Source organism: Diabrotica virgifera, chromosome 7, assembly GCF_917563875.1.
Source record: "Diabrotica virgifera virgifera chromosome 7, PGI_DIABVI_V3a".
Classification (NCBI taxonomy): domain Eukaryota; kingdom Metazoa; phylum Arthropoda; class Insecta; order Coleoptera; family Chrysomelidae; genus Diabrotica; species Diabrotica virgifera.
Genome location: NC_065449.1, coordinates 254,048,576 through 254,065,890, shown reverse-complemented (window position 1 = coordinate 254,065,890; position 17,315 = coordinate 254,048,576). Strand labels below are relative to the sequence as shown.

General features: G+C 32.4%; 1 protein-coding gene across 1 annotated transcript in view; it reads left to right on the top strand.

Annotated features, from left to right (window-relative positions):
- The first annotated feature begins 5,855 nt into the window (after positions 1 to 5,855).
- The window catches only part of LOC114330373 (probable ATP-dependent RNA helicase CG8611), a 44,858-nt gene continuing 33,398 nt past the window's right edge, over positions 5,856 to 17,315 (top strand). Inside the window, exons 1-4 of the mRNA XM_028279717.2 lie at positions 5,856 to 6,730; positions 9,302 to 9,472; positions 10,055 to 10,275; positions 11,991 to 12,387. Coding sequence (XP_028135518.2) covers positions 6,098 to 6,730; positions 9,302 to 9,472; positions 10,055 to 10,275; positions 11,991 to 12,387 — 1,422 coding nt within the window. The 5' untranslated portion in view covers positions 5,856 to 6,097. The remainder of the gene's footprint in view (positions 6,731 to 9,301; positions 9,473 to 10,054; positions 10,276 to 11,990; positions 12,388 to 17,315) is intronic.

Below are 17,315 nucleotides of genomic sequence, written 5' to 3'. Positions count from 1 at the left end.
TACTGCCATCCATTAGCCAATCGCCTATTCTAGCCATCTGACAAATAATACGTCATATTTAAATGAAAATTTCTAATGTTATAATGTATACTAGAAAAGCAGGTTATTTTCCCTTGTCAAAAAATGATGTTAGTAAAACACGCAACTCCCGCGAATTTCTGTTAAGTCAGTTAAGTGATTATTGCCGTTGATTTGATTTGTTTTTTTGGAGTGAAATAGAGGCTCTTAAGTTCTAATTTTACATCCCTAAGGAAGTAAGATAAAGTAAGTTGATTTGGGTGATACATGTTTTTAGTACGATTTAAAAATAAAGGGATTTTTGTTGCTTTAAACTATCGCTGGAGTTACATGGTTTTCCATATTTTATTTTATGAACCCGTGTTGGAGTTACATGTTCTTCTAATGTTACTGTTTTTAGGCTCTCCTGGAAAATTAAGGAAAATGGAGTTACGAGTTTTTCTTGTATTGACGACGATATAATACGTCGGTAAGCCCACGTCTCGAAGGCCTCTACTTTTTTCATCAATGTTACGGTCATTGTTCAAGCATCTATTCCATATAACAAAACCTGGAATATATAACATTTCAGAAGTTGGATTTTGAAAGGTAGGGTGATACTAGATATTATAGGTGAAAATTTACTTCATGCTAATGAACGAAGCTCTTGTTTTTTCTATTCTTATACGTATTTCCTTCGCCTGATCCCAACTTGAGCTAATTGTTGTTCCTGAGTAGATGTACGAATCCACGTGTTCAATTCTTTGATTGTCTAATATCAGTTGTCTTGGTCGTTGTTGGGTTTTGCTTAGTAACATCCATTTGTTTTTTATGATGTTTAGTTTGAGTTCGTATTGTACACTTGTTTTTTGTATCGTACTCATTAGGCAACTCAGTTCCTCCATGCAACTCGCTAGAATCACTGTGTCATCAGCATACCTTATGCCTTATGTTATTAATTATTTCTCCTTTTATCTTTATGCCTTCTGGGCTTTCCACCAGCACTGTCTTAAATACTTCTTCTGAGTAGCTATATATTAAAGAGAATAGGAGACAAGATACAATTATTATTTTATTGGTCCATGTAGTTTCTACTTTCACTTTAGCTGTTTGATCCCAACAGAGACTCACTATTATTCGAATGTTTCTGCTCTGTAGTCCTTCAGAGACTCCTCTGGGGTACTTTAATTATCTTTTTGTGCTTTAAATTAGGCTTTAAGAATAATATAAGGAACAAAAAAAGGTTAAAGGTCTAACACAAAGGTCTAATAAAAATAACATGTAATGAGGGTGAAAACATAAAATCAAAAAGGTATCCTACAGATAGGTAAACTAAACGACTAATAGTCGATATGCAAACCTTAATACAGAATTATTTGGATCAAAGAAAGGATATTTTCTGTGCTTCATCGATTGTAGGAAAGCATTCGATAACATAAAACACGAACTAAAATGTCTACAAGATTGGGATTGGATGCTAAGGATATAAGAGTCACATCACCAATCTGTATTGTAACCAGACTACCAGACAGCAACAGTACCTACGTCTTTAAAAGTGCAACGAAATGGAAGATATCTCAATATAACTGAAAGTAAGGCAAGGTTATAAGGCAAACTGAAGGAAAAAGGACGAACAAGAAGTGATATTAACCATGGTAGTACTAAAAATAACTTAAAAGATAATATATTGCATATCCTGAAGTCGCAACGTAAGTGGAGACCCGCAAGTTCGTAATGGTTCGTAATCATTCGTAATGTCCGATTAGTTTGAATTTTTCGAGGTTGTAAGCTAAGTGTATTTTATATTTTATCTTTGATAGTTATTTTGACAGGAATCTCGACACTAAATTATTTTCGAATACATTGAAGTTTAATGTTATTTTGCTAATTTGAAGTTAAAATAATTTCACGTCAGAATTCATACAAATCACATTTTTAAAAACAAGAATTCAAATTCAAATTCAGGTCTCCAGTTACCAAGCGCGGCTCCTCCTTAGGGTCAATTGGTCAATGACCCCCCTAAAATAATCTCATAAAAATACCAATTTTATTAAAAATATCTTTTATCTAAAACTTCACTCTGAAATATAAAATTCTCTCTCAGCAGTCTGCATTGGCAAAACAAATATAATAGATATAATAACGTCGCGCCTCGCGCTATACACAAGCCCGTGGCTGGGCCGTATTTTAAATTGTCTATATACAGTTCTTATGGCTTATGGACAAATGCATGTAAAATAGAAAAGAGACGGCAGATAGCAATTTCGTGGGCGAGAGTGGGAGTGACCTTTCCGTCGTATACCTCTAGTAGAGTCGACGGCCTCACGTTTAGTTAGTTACCGTCTGCTGACCGCACTTCACGGCAGGTCTATATCGATCGCGGCGTATTTGCGTAATTTATTTTGTTTTGTTGGATTTTTTTGTGATTGTAACAAAAACAAGATGAGTGTTGTTGACGAAATAATTGCCTTAAAATCTGCTGGAACACTAAATTATGAACGGCGGCTTGAGAAAAAAGAAAGTGGTCGACCAAAACCAAACATGAATTTAAAACAAACAACAAAGGATAGGGGTAAGGACATTCAAAGATATTTTAAAGAATCAATGTACAATTTGTGTGATTGGATTTGTGGCTGCAGTGTGAGAAATGCATTTTTTTGCTATCCGTGTTTACTGTTTTCGAATGACGCTGTATGGGCGAAAAATGGAGTAACTGACATTAAGCATTTAAAAGTGAAAATTACAAAACATGCCTCTTCAACTACTCATATAAATTCATCAATGAGTTACGCAAGTTTAGGACGTGTTAACATAAGACAGCAACTTGATAGTGTATATCGTAAATCTGTGCATGACTTTAATGAATTGGTATCTAAAAATAGGTATATTTTAAACAAACTAATCGACTGTGTAAAATTTTGTGGAGTTTTCGAAATTGCATTGCGCGGTCATGACGAAAGTGACAGCTCCAATAATCGTGGAATTTTTCTGGGCCTTATCGATTTTGTTTCTGAACTGGATTTAATGTTTAAAGAACACATTGAAAAAAGTACAGTATTTAAAGGAACATCGAAAACAATTCAGAACGATATTTTAGAATCAATGTTAGCCATTGTGCATACTCATATCATGAAGGAGATTGGCCAGACAAATTTTGTGGCCATTCAAGTAGATGAGACCACAGACAGCTCCAATAAAACGCAGATGATTATCATATTGCGATATGTATTAACTGGTATTGTACATGAAAGATTTTGGAAATTTGTTAACCCCCTAGGTACTACAGCACAACATTTAACTAATGTAATATTGGAAGAACTTCAATTATTAAAAATTAATGAAGCACCTGAAAAATTGATTGCCCAAAGTTACGATGGTGCATCAGTCATGAGCGGTAAACTGGGAGGAGTACAAACAAAAATTAAAGAAATATACCCAAATGCACACTTCATTCACTGCTATGCCCATCAATTTAATCTTATCCTCCAAAAAGCGGCGAGTCAACACAAACCGATAAAAATATTTTTTGCAAATTTACACGGATTTTCGTCCTTTTTCGGCCGATCTCCAAAACGTACGATGGTTCTGGATAGAGTGGTTAAAGTAAGGCTACCTAAAGCTGCGCCTACTCGATGGGCTTTCAATACAAAATGTGTTGAAATTGTATACACTTATAAAGATGATTTAAAATCTTGCTTAGAGGAAATTATTGATGAGGAGCAAGATGGTAACAATATAAATCAAGCAACTGGTTTAAAAAGACATTTGGAAGATGAGCATTTTTTATTTTGGTTAAATTTTTTCCATAAAATAATGCCCCATGTTGATATATTGTTTAAACAATTGCAAATGCGAGACATTGATGTTATATCTGTCAAAAATTGTATCCTGTCTTTTAACAACAATATCCAAATAATTAGAAATACTATTTTGGAATCAGAAGTACCAAGCACATCAACAGCAAAAAAAAGAAAAACTACTGCAGAGGATCCAAAGCGACGAACTGCACTTGAAATTTGTGATATTATTATATCTGAAATAAATCACAGGTTTAGTTTCAATGATCATCTCATGATTTCACAGTTATTCTACATAGAGAAATTTGAAGCATACACTACCAACTTTCCGCAAAATATTTTTAAAATGGTGACGGCTAATTATCCCACAGTGAATATTTCCAAACTAAAATCGGAACTTGAAGTCTTATATTGTCGTGAGGATTTTCGCAATAGTGCTGGTGCAGTAGCCATACTTCAGCTTTTTATTAACATGAATTTGTCTGAAACATTTTCTGAAGCAGTGAAGTTATTAAATATTTTGTGCACACTCCCTATGACAACCGTGGAAAGTGAGAGATGTTTTTCTACTTTAAAAAGAGTAAAAACATTCCTGCGTAATACGATGGGACAACCTAGACTTAGTGCCTTGTCTATGCTGAGCATCGAGAAAACGCTTGTCAAGAGCATTCCAAATTTCAATGAGAAGGTCATAGACTATTTTGCAGAACTAAAGGATAGAAGAATTGACTTAAAATATAAAAATATTTAAAGTAAGTTTCGTTTTAATAAATTTACAATTTATTATACTATAAATATTCCTATCTATATATCAGTCAATAACCTGTTCATACCATTTTTCCTATATTTTTTAAAAGATTTACTCTAAAAAAAGACAAATTTAATTTTCGGAAAACTAGGGTAAATAGTATTGAGTTTTATCTAAGTCTGTATTTTTTATCTAAAATATAAATGCTAAAAGATCTTTTAAATACTTTAAAAAATCAACAGTTTGAAGTTTTCAAACCAAAATGACCCCCCTGAAGATTGACCCACGAGCCGCCGCTGCCAGTTACGTCAGCATGCGCGAACTCGGACGTATTTGCGCTACGGGAAGATACTATCTCGTTATTTATAGTATCATGGTATTAATCCAAGATTTTGCGATCAGAGTAATTACTTTGTTCACTGAGAATTGAATAGGGCTTTTCATCGATTGTCATTTGTTTCGAGCTTCTGTCATATGTCACATAATATTAATATATCTACGCCATACGTCTTTGGTTTATACATTGTTATATACATACCAATAACGTATGACGTAGATATATTAATATTATGTGACACATGTCAGAAGCTCGAAACAAATGACTATGAATGAAAAGCCCTATAAGAAAGTAACAACAAATAGTCAACAGTAATGTAAATTCACCGTTCAACATAGATGCAACTATGTACAACTGTACCTAAATTCATCATTATAATATAATGTTCGACGGTTAAACTGCAAAACCTCGTAAGTCGATTTTTGGTCCATTATTACTTTTATACTTTGTTGTTTTATACTTTTACATTCTTTTAAACTACGAAAGCTTGTAAGTCAATATTTAAATTTAATGGTAGGTACTAGCGACATCTACAAAAACCTCATAAGTAAGATTTTCAGTTACAAAACCTCGTAAGTTGCATTTTTATGAGACAAAACCTCGTAAGTTTAATGATAGTTTAAGATTTTAAGTAACAAAACCTCGTAAGTCGCTCTTTGACAAAAAAAAACAATATTACTGAATTTTACTTAATGGCTTAATGGTAATGGAATCGTTACCTAAAAAGAACCGTACAGTCCCTACATGCACAAAACGAATACATTGAATGTTACATAAAGAAGTCAAAATGTTTTTCGTCTCTCCTCTAAAGTTACATAAAACTGACTTACGAGGTTTTGCAGTTTAACCCTCGATTATGAAGTTAGTAAAAAAAGGGTTATAAAAATATCAATAGAAATTCAAACTGATCTCCCGTACTATAAAAATAACGTATTTGGCACTTGGCATAATACATATGTCAAATGTCATTGTCACCTTGGCTGCACGTGCACATGTGTAATGGTGTAGTGTACAAAAACATAACCTGTAAACTGTGAAATTGTTTTGGCCTATATTTATTAAATAATTTATTTTAGTTAATTTGTGTATGAATAAACTTTAACGTTAGAAAGGAAGTGTTTTAAATATTTACAGTGCAATCGTTCAATCATCGAATCAACCAAAAGACAAATTGTGCCATTGTAGAACAGATTGTGTACACTAGTGGAGTCTCAAATAATGACAACTTTCAAATTTACGTTTGACAAAAATAAGAAACCGCCAAAAGGTGTGTTGGTTGCTAAAAAGAGGAAAGCTACATCTGAGGACACTATTATTCCAAAGAAATTAGCTAAAAATAAGGTATTAAATGAATCTGACAATACAAAGATTAAAAAGAGAACAGAAAAACCACCCAAAGTAGTAAGTTCTTCAGAAACTAACACAGCAAATACACAACAAGGAATAGGAAACAAAAATCTTGATATTAGGCAAGCAACAAATACTTTAAACAATGAAAAAAGTAGTGATTTTAGTCCTAATACTAGTCAGAAATTTATCAAACGTAAATGGAAAAAAGACAAGTTAGCAGCCAAGAAAGCAGCAGCTGAAGGTAACACTCCAACTCATACTGATCCACAGAAAAAACCCCAGCAATATTCATTATTTAATACAGGACATAAGGATGTTTACGTCAAAGGTAATGCGAAAGGCAAATCAGTGGTTGAAAAGGTTTTTAGTGCAGATAAAAAGTTTAGTGACTTAGATATACATAAATACATAGTTTCTAATTTGGAAAAACATCATTTTACAACTCTGACGAATGTGCAAGAAAAATCTATACCTGCGATACTACAAGGACAGAATGTTTTGGTAAGTTTCTTTGTTTAATCATTAACTGGGAAGGTAACATTTTTGGACACAAATAGAAAGGGCTCACCTTACAGATGATTGTATATAATCCCTATATTATATATATTTTTTTTCATCTTAATGTAATACAGTAAAACCCCGAAAATCAGAACTAATTGGATGGACAGTCTGTTCGGATTCCAAAAAGTTCAGATTATCCGAAAGTTAGCCTAACTAATAATTCAAAGTTTTCGTTGTCATTGATTTTGAGTCGCAAAACGTTTTCGCAAGAGTGTGGATAATATTTTTGGACTCAAGTTGACTACAAGAGAACTGGACTTTTATGTTTAACTTTTATAAGCACTACGTATAAAGTATGTCATTCATTTTTAAGAAATTTTTGAATGTCAAAGTCCTATTAATCCTACATTGTTCAATTTTGTAGTTTTACTTTGTATCATAAAAATATGTTTGTAAGGTTTTGTCTTGAATTTTTCAATTTTTTTCACTTTCTGTTGGTTCGGATTTGCTGAATATTCGGATTAGCGGGGTTCTGCTGTATTTTCTTTAACCTTTATTAATATTTAACAAAAAATAAACTTATTCAATGTTCTAAATATGGTAAATATCATATTTATTGTTAAAATGTTTTTAATTTTAACTAAAACTGTCTAAGAATTAAACTGTTTTTACGAGTAGTAGGTAACTGTTGAATTAAAATAGAAAACTATATATAAAATATTCAGAAAAAAGTTGGGATTATGGTTGACAGCAATCACCAACTTCCTCATATTTATGTATCCTCGTTTAGTACAGGAATTTTCATTATTGTTGTTTTCTTGTACAAGATGAAGATCGGCCCTAGTTTGACACCATCTAAGTATATTTTTACCGAACTTATATAACACCTTAAGCGCATTGTGTATAAAATATACAGTGAGCACGTAAAGGTTGCAATAAATTCATTTTCTCGAAAATGGACGATTTGGGAAGAAAATTCTGAAACAGGTCAATTTTTATTTTTAAATTATAACTTTTTGGCATATATATCATACTAGTGATGTCACCCAGCTGGGCGTGATGACATCATCGATGATTTTTTAAATGGGAATAGGGGTCGTGTGATAGCTCATTTGAAAGGTAATTTAATTCTCTATTCAGTAATATAAACATTTGCATAACTATTTATGCAGGGTGTCTAAATTTTTTTTTAATTAAATTTATTGACATAAAAAGAAGAATGAAGAAGAAGAATTTTTTAGTCCAAAATATATTTTACTGTTACTTATAAAGCAGAAAAAAATGTTTATTTGATAAATAATCATTGCTTTTCCCTTAAATTAAATGTTCAAACTGTAAGAGGAAGGTGAGTGCCGGCTTTAATATTGAATTTAAGCAAAAAACGATATTTATTTGTTAAATAAACATTATTTCCTGTTTTCTGATAGCAGTAAAATGTATTTTGAGTTAAATAAATTACACACATTCTTCTTTTTATGTAAAAAAATTTAATTAAAAATTTTTTTTGACACCCTGTATAAATAATTATGTTAATGTGTATATTACTGAATAGAGAATTGATTACCTTTCAAATAAGCTACCACACGACCCCTATTCTCATTTAAAAAAATTATAGATGATCACGCCCAGATGGGTGACGTCACTAGTATGACACAAATATGAAAAAGTCCCAATTTAAAAATAAAAATTGACCTGTTTCGGGATTTTTTTCCAAAATCGTCCATTCTCGAGAAAATGAATTTATTCCAACCTTTACGTGCTCAGTGTATACCCAGTAGTCGTGTCCAAATTTTTTACAGCACCACAGACCCAATCGCAAAATGTAGTTTGGTGCTTAATGTATTAAATTATTATATTCTTAGTCAACATTTAAACTATATTCATTATAGATATTTTCATCTGATAACTCTCTCTGAACTGAATTATTACTCTCGTGATTAGAATAAATATGCTCATTCAATGAAACAGCATCTATATCCTTAGCAAGACTAACAATCGCATACCATTTCATAACAGTCTCTTCAAAAGCTTTAGCCAAAACAGATATTTTTTCTAGGAACTAGCCTTAGCTCACAATAACAACTTAACGAGTAGAGTAGAGTAAACGAGTATCAAGAACAGACAGGTGTTGTCTTACAAAACTATGATCACTTTATTTTATCCTATATTTCATGTACAATTTCTCGTACTGATTCGAATTTCAATAGAAAGCATAACTGACCAGTAGGGTTTGGGATTAGGAGGTGTTGCTAACTTATCAGTTAAGGAGAATTGGAGATATAGTTCATCCACTATAACTTTTCCCATGTGTGACGATTCATTTTCAAACAAATTAAGTCAAAACATAGAGTGAAATGAACGTCGAAGTGTATATACATTTTGTATACTGTATACTATATACTACACACATCGGAGTACGTTTCACTTTATGTTTTGACTTAAATTGGTTTGAAAATAAATAACAATAATAAGGAGTGTATATTGAAAGTTGTCTCGGAGACAAGATCTTTCCAGTTAAGGTTTTGAATATTAATTTGCAAGTGATTGTAATAAGTAATAAATCTTTTTTAGGTTAGATCTCAGACTGGTTCTGGTAAAACGTTAGCATATGCTGTTCCAGTATTGCAAGCTCTACAAAATATTAATCCTAGGATACAAAGGACTGATGGAGTGCAAGTCATAATTGTCGTTCCTACTAGGGAATTGGCTTTACAATCCTACGAACTGTTTAAAAAGATCAATGTAAGTTTTTATTTATGTTTAGTAGTTAGTTGTAGCACTAAATCCATTCTGAAATGCCTTAACACTTAACATAAAAAAATTAATTATGAATGGCATAGGATGTATATGCCAGTCTATTCTTCCATTTTGCACTTTCTGCACCATAGTTCATTCACCTTTCTAGTTTTGTATAGATGGTTTCGTAAATGGCAATATCAGTGATCGTTTTGATCTCTCGTTTATTTGTTTTTGAGAGTTTTTTATCAATATTTTTTCTAACCCTCGTTTCTTCTAGCATCTTTAGTGATGCCACAGAAAATTTTTGTGCTTACAAAAGTTTCTCTCAGGCCTTGTTGGCCAACAGTTCTTCTTGTTCTTAGATCTTTGCAGTTCGTCACCAGTTTTGATTTGGAGAGTGGGAGTTTGCATTTGATTTATTAATCATTTAAAGAATCCTTCTTGCAAGAACCTCTTACATTCCAATTGAATTAAGCTATCTCTTCACTCTTTGGGTTATGTCACTTGCCTTTTATTTTTGTGCGAAATGGAATTTTTTTAATTGCAAGATTAAAAGTTTCTTATAAGCAACATTCATTGTTTCAGACCTTCCAGTGGATTGTCGTCGGAAATTTATGTGGGGGAGAAAATAGAAATACAGAAAAAACTCGTCTTAGAAAAGGTGTACATATCCTAATTGCCACACCCGGAAGACTTTTGGATCACATGTTGCATACAAATGCGTTCAAAACCAACAATGTTAGATGTTTAATCTTAGATGAAGCCGATCGTTTGCTCGATATGGGATTTAAAAAGGATATTGTGAGGTAGGTTTAATCTAGGTACGGTTTTATTAATATTTTGTTTGCATTATACTAGAATAAGACGAAAAGTTTTTGAGATTATTGATAAAGTCACTGCAAACATGAAATAATAATACATGGTCGTTCTCTTTCAGTATGCTAAGTTTAACAGCATTGTGACAATAATAATTGTATTCTTATTTTTCTTCTCAATAGTTTAAGTTTTTATGGACCTCATTATCTGTACCTCAGAATCTACTTTCTGTCACATCTGCTACATTTTTCAATATTTTTAGATGCTTTTCCAGTAGTGTTCCTGTTAAAAATGCGTACTCTTTTTTTTTGTTTAAACAAATTTTTAAATTTAGTATAATATGTTTATATGGGATTGAGACACAATTGTTGGCGTAATGAAAATTACATTTCTTAAATCACTTTTGTTTGACGTTTCGACTGCCACTCCGGAAATCGTCCTCAGAAAGTTAAAAAGAAAAAAAGAATGTGTGTGTATTTTGTATGCACGTAAGAAGTTATACTTCTATTATATGATTTCAAGGAAATAAATATACTTTCAACAGGCTATTTGTATTTAAAGATTAAACTAATTTTTACTTACTACTTTCCAAAAATTTTTATTAAACAATACTAAAAATAAAAAGAAAGTTAGATAACACACGGATTTGAACCGGGGACCTCTTGATCTCCGGTCGAACGCTCTACCACTGAGCTATACTTTCTTTTTGCTTTGACAGGTTACAAGATTTTTCATACATACTGACAAATTTAATAGACCAAGTGAAGTATAAAAATACTTTAAAATTTAAAGTAAATATACTTACTATTATTATAAAATATTTTATTCCCGAGGAAGACAAATCCAAAGACACAAAAATTATAATAAATACATTTACTAAAAAAAAAAAAGATTCTAACAGCGCAACCCGTGGGAATGAGAAGACGGGGTAGACCAAAGCTGAGGTGGATGGACGGGGTAACACAAGATGCCGAGAAGATCGGAGTCGGCAACTGGAAAATGCAAGCAAGGGACAGAACAGAATGGCGTAGAAAGGTTGAGAAGGTCGAGGCCCTCTAAGGGCTGTAGCACCAAGATGATGATGAATACATTTACTAAGAACACTAATATATTCTTTTAATGACTTATTTGCGCTGATACATACATAATTTGAAAGATTAGCAACGAACTACATACTGTCTGTCTGCGCACGCGCCAGGGAATTATAAAATTTCACCCTCGATCGTAAAGAAGTATAACTTCAAAAATTAGGTTTGAAAATTCTGGCAAAATTCTCATAACTTGCTAAATAATAGTTAATACATTTTTAAATCTTAAATCTCTAGCAGGATGTGTTACTGCGTCATTTCTTATTTATAAGTCTTCCTAATGTATGGATCTTTCGCATTTGCGTTTTTTTTTGTCAATTTTTCGAGCGGTAATTGTGTGTTTGCCAGAAGGTTCCCATATAAGTTGTTTTGTGCCCCTTTTGATAAATGTCTCCAATTTCCTTTCCCTTCACTTTAGTATATTTAGTCCATAGATTGTAATTATATCTCGCTTAGTTCGTTTAATTTTAAGTATTCTCATACCGTTTTTCATATCTTTTGTCTCTGAGAACCACAAAAGAATGTACCGAAGCAATTAACAGACTAAATGACAAAAGAATAGTGAATATACAGCTTTTTTTGTTAACGAGTTGTCGTTTAATTAATTTATTTTCCAGAATGGTTGAAGAGTTGGATAACGCAAAAACAAATGCCGAATACAACCCGCTAGCGTTACTAAAGAAAAAATCTTTTACTGATAACGAGGATGATGATGTTATAGAAACTACAGAAACTGAAAACACCTCCCAAAAAATGCCCCTAGGAGATCCTAGTAGTAAAGTCAGACAAACGGTACTCTTATCTGCTACGCTTAATAAAGGTATAGCAGAATTGGCAGATTTCACGATGAAGGACCATGTGTATATTGATGCTTTGGACGAATTTACCACTCAGAATCCGGAGATGATGGTTATACCTAACACTGTGCAGCAAAAGTTTATTGTAACGCATGTCAAACATCGGTTATTTACGTTGTCGGCTCTGATTTTGTCACAAGCGAAAACGAATTCAAAGGTATGTACCTATAACTTTTATTAAATCTACAAACATTATACAACGTTAACATAAGATTGTGTACAGTATCCACTTGCTTACAGTAATTTTGGAAGACTTGTTTTTCAATTTATAGTTATGATCTCTTAATCTAGCATCTTCATTGATATTAAAAAAGTTTGATGTTCTCAAAAAATCTCCACTAAGAATTCTAATAGTAGATATAACATTGCTTCTTTCTGATCTATGAGATAATGGAGACAACTTGAGCTTTCTTAGCAGGGGTTCATAGTTTCATCTTCCATAATTAAAAGGTAGCTTTGTAGCTCTTCGTTGTACTTCGTTGTGCAAATGGGGTGACCATACTGACACTGCAAAATTTAGGTGAGGTCTGACAAAATGTTTGTAGTTTCAAAAACAAGTCTGGATACATTTCTATGAAAACCTTTTGATATAAAGTATAGAACAGAGTTCGCTTTACTAACTACTTTTGTTGTTTGAGTAGACCAACTTAATGTTTAGTTGACCGTAATATTAAGATCATTACCTTTATACAGTAAGCATCAAAATTAACGCACCACCTTAAAAATGGGACATTTTTGATGTCTCGTATTTCCTAAACCTGTTGTCCGATTTTAGTGATTTTTTTAATGTTATAGCTTTATTCTTCAAGAATATCAATGTAATAAAATTGTTGCTAAACAGTTAAGTGTCATTGTATACCGGGTGTAACAATGTTAGTGTGTTTTTTCCTCAAAGTTTGGAACATCCTTTGGAATATTCTCGCGTATATAAAATATTGAAATTAAAACTAGACTATAGCGCCAGTGGCGGCTCGTGATTTTTACAATAGGGGAGGCTATACCTAACTGTAAAATATCTAGACAAATTTGCACTAGCAAAAAAATGCGCCAAAAAATGTAATTTAAGGCCCCATCTTTTGACCATTTTTTATTTACATTTCATAATATCATCCTAATTCATAATTTCATGATATCATATCATTTTAAAAATAGTTAGTCTAATAGTAAAAGTTTAATACCAAAGTTTGTGTAGTTTATTTGTTAACAATTCCATCTATTTGTAAATAGATACCTATGCATATCAAAATAAATACATATTTGAAGTTTTGCAGTCCATACATAATGAAGCTTCAAATTTTTTAAGATACTCAACTGATTTTTTTTCAATTCTAAACGCGGCCTACTGCGAATTCAAAAACACGATAAATTACCGATATTTTGCTTTGAGTTAGAGATATCGGAAAAAGTTATTTGAGCAAGTTGTTCCAAATATTATTATAACCCCACATACCAAATTTCATAACAAAATTCGCACTTTTAGATTTTTCATTATTTTTAGTCAGGACCCTAAAATTCGTTGTCCCGAGACGCACCCAACCACCCAACGGAGCTGAGAAAGTACTCTGCCTCCCTTGGTATATCTCCGGGCAGCGTGTGATGCCGCCGTAGATGCCACTGTTAGGAGACCGGGTCTCCTTAAACGCCTGCTGCGCTGCACGGAGCATTACCAACGGAGAATGCTGGGCTTCTCGGCTCCGTTCATGCATCTCGGGATAACCCAGGGTCCTGCCTACAATAATATGTAATAAAACTGAGACGCAATCATGCGTTCTAATGCTAATACTCCGTACGTATGGATAATTAGTGATAATATGGAATTTACACGTTGTATAATAGTGAGAGTAATTGTTGTTTGCGCGATTCATGATAAACAAAACAGTATAGAGTGTGTAAAAAATTTATGGGGAGGCTGAGCCTCCCTTGCCTCCTCTGACGAGCCGCCACTGCTATAGCCTTAGGCTTTCTTAACATTTTGCTTTTTGATTCATTCCCTTATGTTGAATAATAAAAAAGTTAGGTACTTTAACAACTAGCAACGTTCTTCACCAATACAGGGTGTTTCTAAATAAGTGCGACATACTTTAAGGGGTAATTCTGCATAAAAAAATAATGACCGTTTGCTTTATAAACATATGTCCGCAATTGCTTCGTTTCCGAGATACGGGATGTTGAATTTTTTTTTACAAACTGACGATTTATTAATTGCTCTATAACCGGTTGACATATGCAAATGATATTTGGTAGGTTTTAAGAGGTAGTTATTGCGCATTTTTGGCATACAATTAAGAATTTTATATTTATCATTGGCGTGCATACGGGTAATATCACCCGTATGCACGCCAATGGTGAATATAAAATTTTTAATTGTATGTCAAATATGCGCAATAACTACCTCTTAAAACCTACTAAATTTCTTTTGCATGTCTCAACCGGTTTTAGAGCAATAAATAAATCATGATTTTGTAAGAAAAAATTTAACATCCCGTATCTCCGAAACGAAGCATTTGCGGACATATGTTTATAAAGCGCACGGTCATTATTTTTTCATGCAGAATTATCCCTTAGTTTGTCGCACTTATTTAGAAATACCCTGTATTGATGAAGAACGTTGCTAGTTGTTAAAGAATGATACCTAACTTTTTTATTATCCAACACAAGCGAATGAATTAAAAAGCAAATTGTTCAGAAAGCCTAAGGCTACAGTTAAATTTTAATTTCAATATTTTATATACGTTAGAATATTCCACAGGGTGTTCCAAACTTTGAGGAAAAAACACATTGTTACACCCGGTATACAATGACACTTAACTGTTTAGCAACAATTTTATTACATTGATATTCTTGAAGAATAAAACTATAACATATTAAAAAATCACTAAAATCGTACAACAGGTTTAGGAGATACGAGACATCAAAAATGTCCCATTTTTAATGTGATGTGTTAATTTTGATGCTTAGTGTATTATGTCCGTCTACCGTCTATATACAGGGTGGGGCATTAGTATGACAAAGTCCAAGTACTCGTTTGTCCTAAGTCCTAAGAGATAGGAAAAAAAGTTATTTAGGTAAAAGTTGGGGCACTGATAGGACCATAATTTAAAAATATTTTTAAATATACAGAGGCGTCCGTATTGACAGGGTGGCACAAACTTATGTTTTTTTAAATGGAACACACTGTATATTTTTACATTTTTGGATTCTCCTCAATGTTTCCATTCTTAAAATATATAGTTTTGTAACATTATATGAGGTAGTTTAAAAGATAATTACGTTTTTTGTTAATTTCGTAGCAATATTTACACCCTGTAGAATTGTAGTGATTTGACATAAAATTTTTATTTTTTGTTCAAACGATTTTTAATATAGTCTACTATTGTTAAACATTAACAATATAGCGAAATGTTAAATTTTAGTATACAGGGTTGGTCGAAACTCGGAATGAGTATTTTCTTAGGTTTCTTTAAATGGAACACCCTGTATTTTAGTATTGTAATGAAATGATATTTTATGGTACTCTTTTATTTCTTAAGCATACTCTATACCTAAGTGCTTTAATTTATAAGTTGTTCGTGATTCTTTAAATCAAACATTAATTGCAAGAAAAATTACGTGAAATTTTATTGGGTGGCCGTGAAAATATTCAATCAAAAATAATTTTTTGAAAAAAAAATAGTTCATTATCTAGCTTGATCCTTAATTTATTAATATTTGGATGAGATATCCAAATACATTCGTAGTTAAGGTTGTTGGTGCTTAAAATATTAATCAAATATACAAAATTCTCCCTGGTTGGTTATGAGTTTCGACCCACCCTGTATACTAAAATCAAACATTTCGCTATACTGTTAATGATTAACAGTAGTAGACTATATTAAAAACTGTTTGAATATAAATAGAAAATTTGATGTCAAATCACTACAATTCTACAGGGTGTAGATGTTGCTACGAAATTAACAAAAAAACGTAATTAACTTTTAAACTACCTCGTATATTATTACAAAACCATATATTTTAAGAAAGGAAACATTGAGGAGAATCCTAGAATGTAAAAATATACAGGGTGTTCTATTTAAAAAACATAAGTTTGTGTCACCCTTTCAACACGGACGCCCCTGTATATTAGAAAATATTTTTAAATTATGGTACTATGTGTGCCCCAACGTTTACCTAAATAACTTTTTTTCGTATCTCTTACGACAAACGAGTAATTGGACTTTGTCACACTAGTGCCCCAAACTGTATGTAAATAATAACAAACTTGAGCAAGATGATCAAATTGTTTACCTTGGATATCAATTCAATCGTAACGCAGAGGCTCACGGCGAAATTAGATTTAGGATAGGGCAGGCCAGAGCCGTTTTTAGAAGGATGTCCAAGGAATTATATAACAGAGACCTAAAATTGGCATTGCGGATATGGCTACTTCGCTGCTACTTGTTCTCGGTCTTACTTTATGGTGTCGAGTCCTGGACTGTGAATAAAATCGATCTAAATCGCCTTGAGGCTTTCGATATGTGGTGCTATAGAAGAATTTTAAAAGTTTCTTGGATGGAGAAGATTCGAAACTCCACAATACTAGAACGTCTCAGCAAGACTCTGAAATTATAAAAAGCATCAAGAAAAGAAACATATATGGATCAAAGACATGGACACTGACGAAAAGCGATGAGAACTTATTAGGTACGTTTGAACGAAAAATCCTTAGACACATATATAAGGGGGTGAAACAAAATGACGTATGGCGCAGAAGATATAATTTTGAACTATACGCAGCATACAACGAACCCGACGTCATAACATCCACAAAGATTGGACGTCTGCGCTGGATGGGCCATGTTGAACGAATGTTGGAGACCAAAACACATAATTAGAGCTCGGGAAATATGCAAATGCATATTAAGTGCATATTTGCATATCTCGGATAAATTTTAAAAGTGCATATGCATTTATTAAAAATGCATATTTTGAGTTATTTATGAAAAACCGCTTTAAAACATGCATTTTTTCACGATTCACGAAATAAAAATCTTTGATCTTTGATAACTTAAAAAGTATTGATTTAAGTATTTAATGCCCGGTTGCACC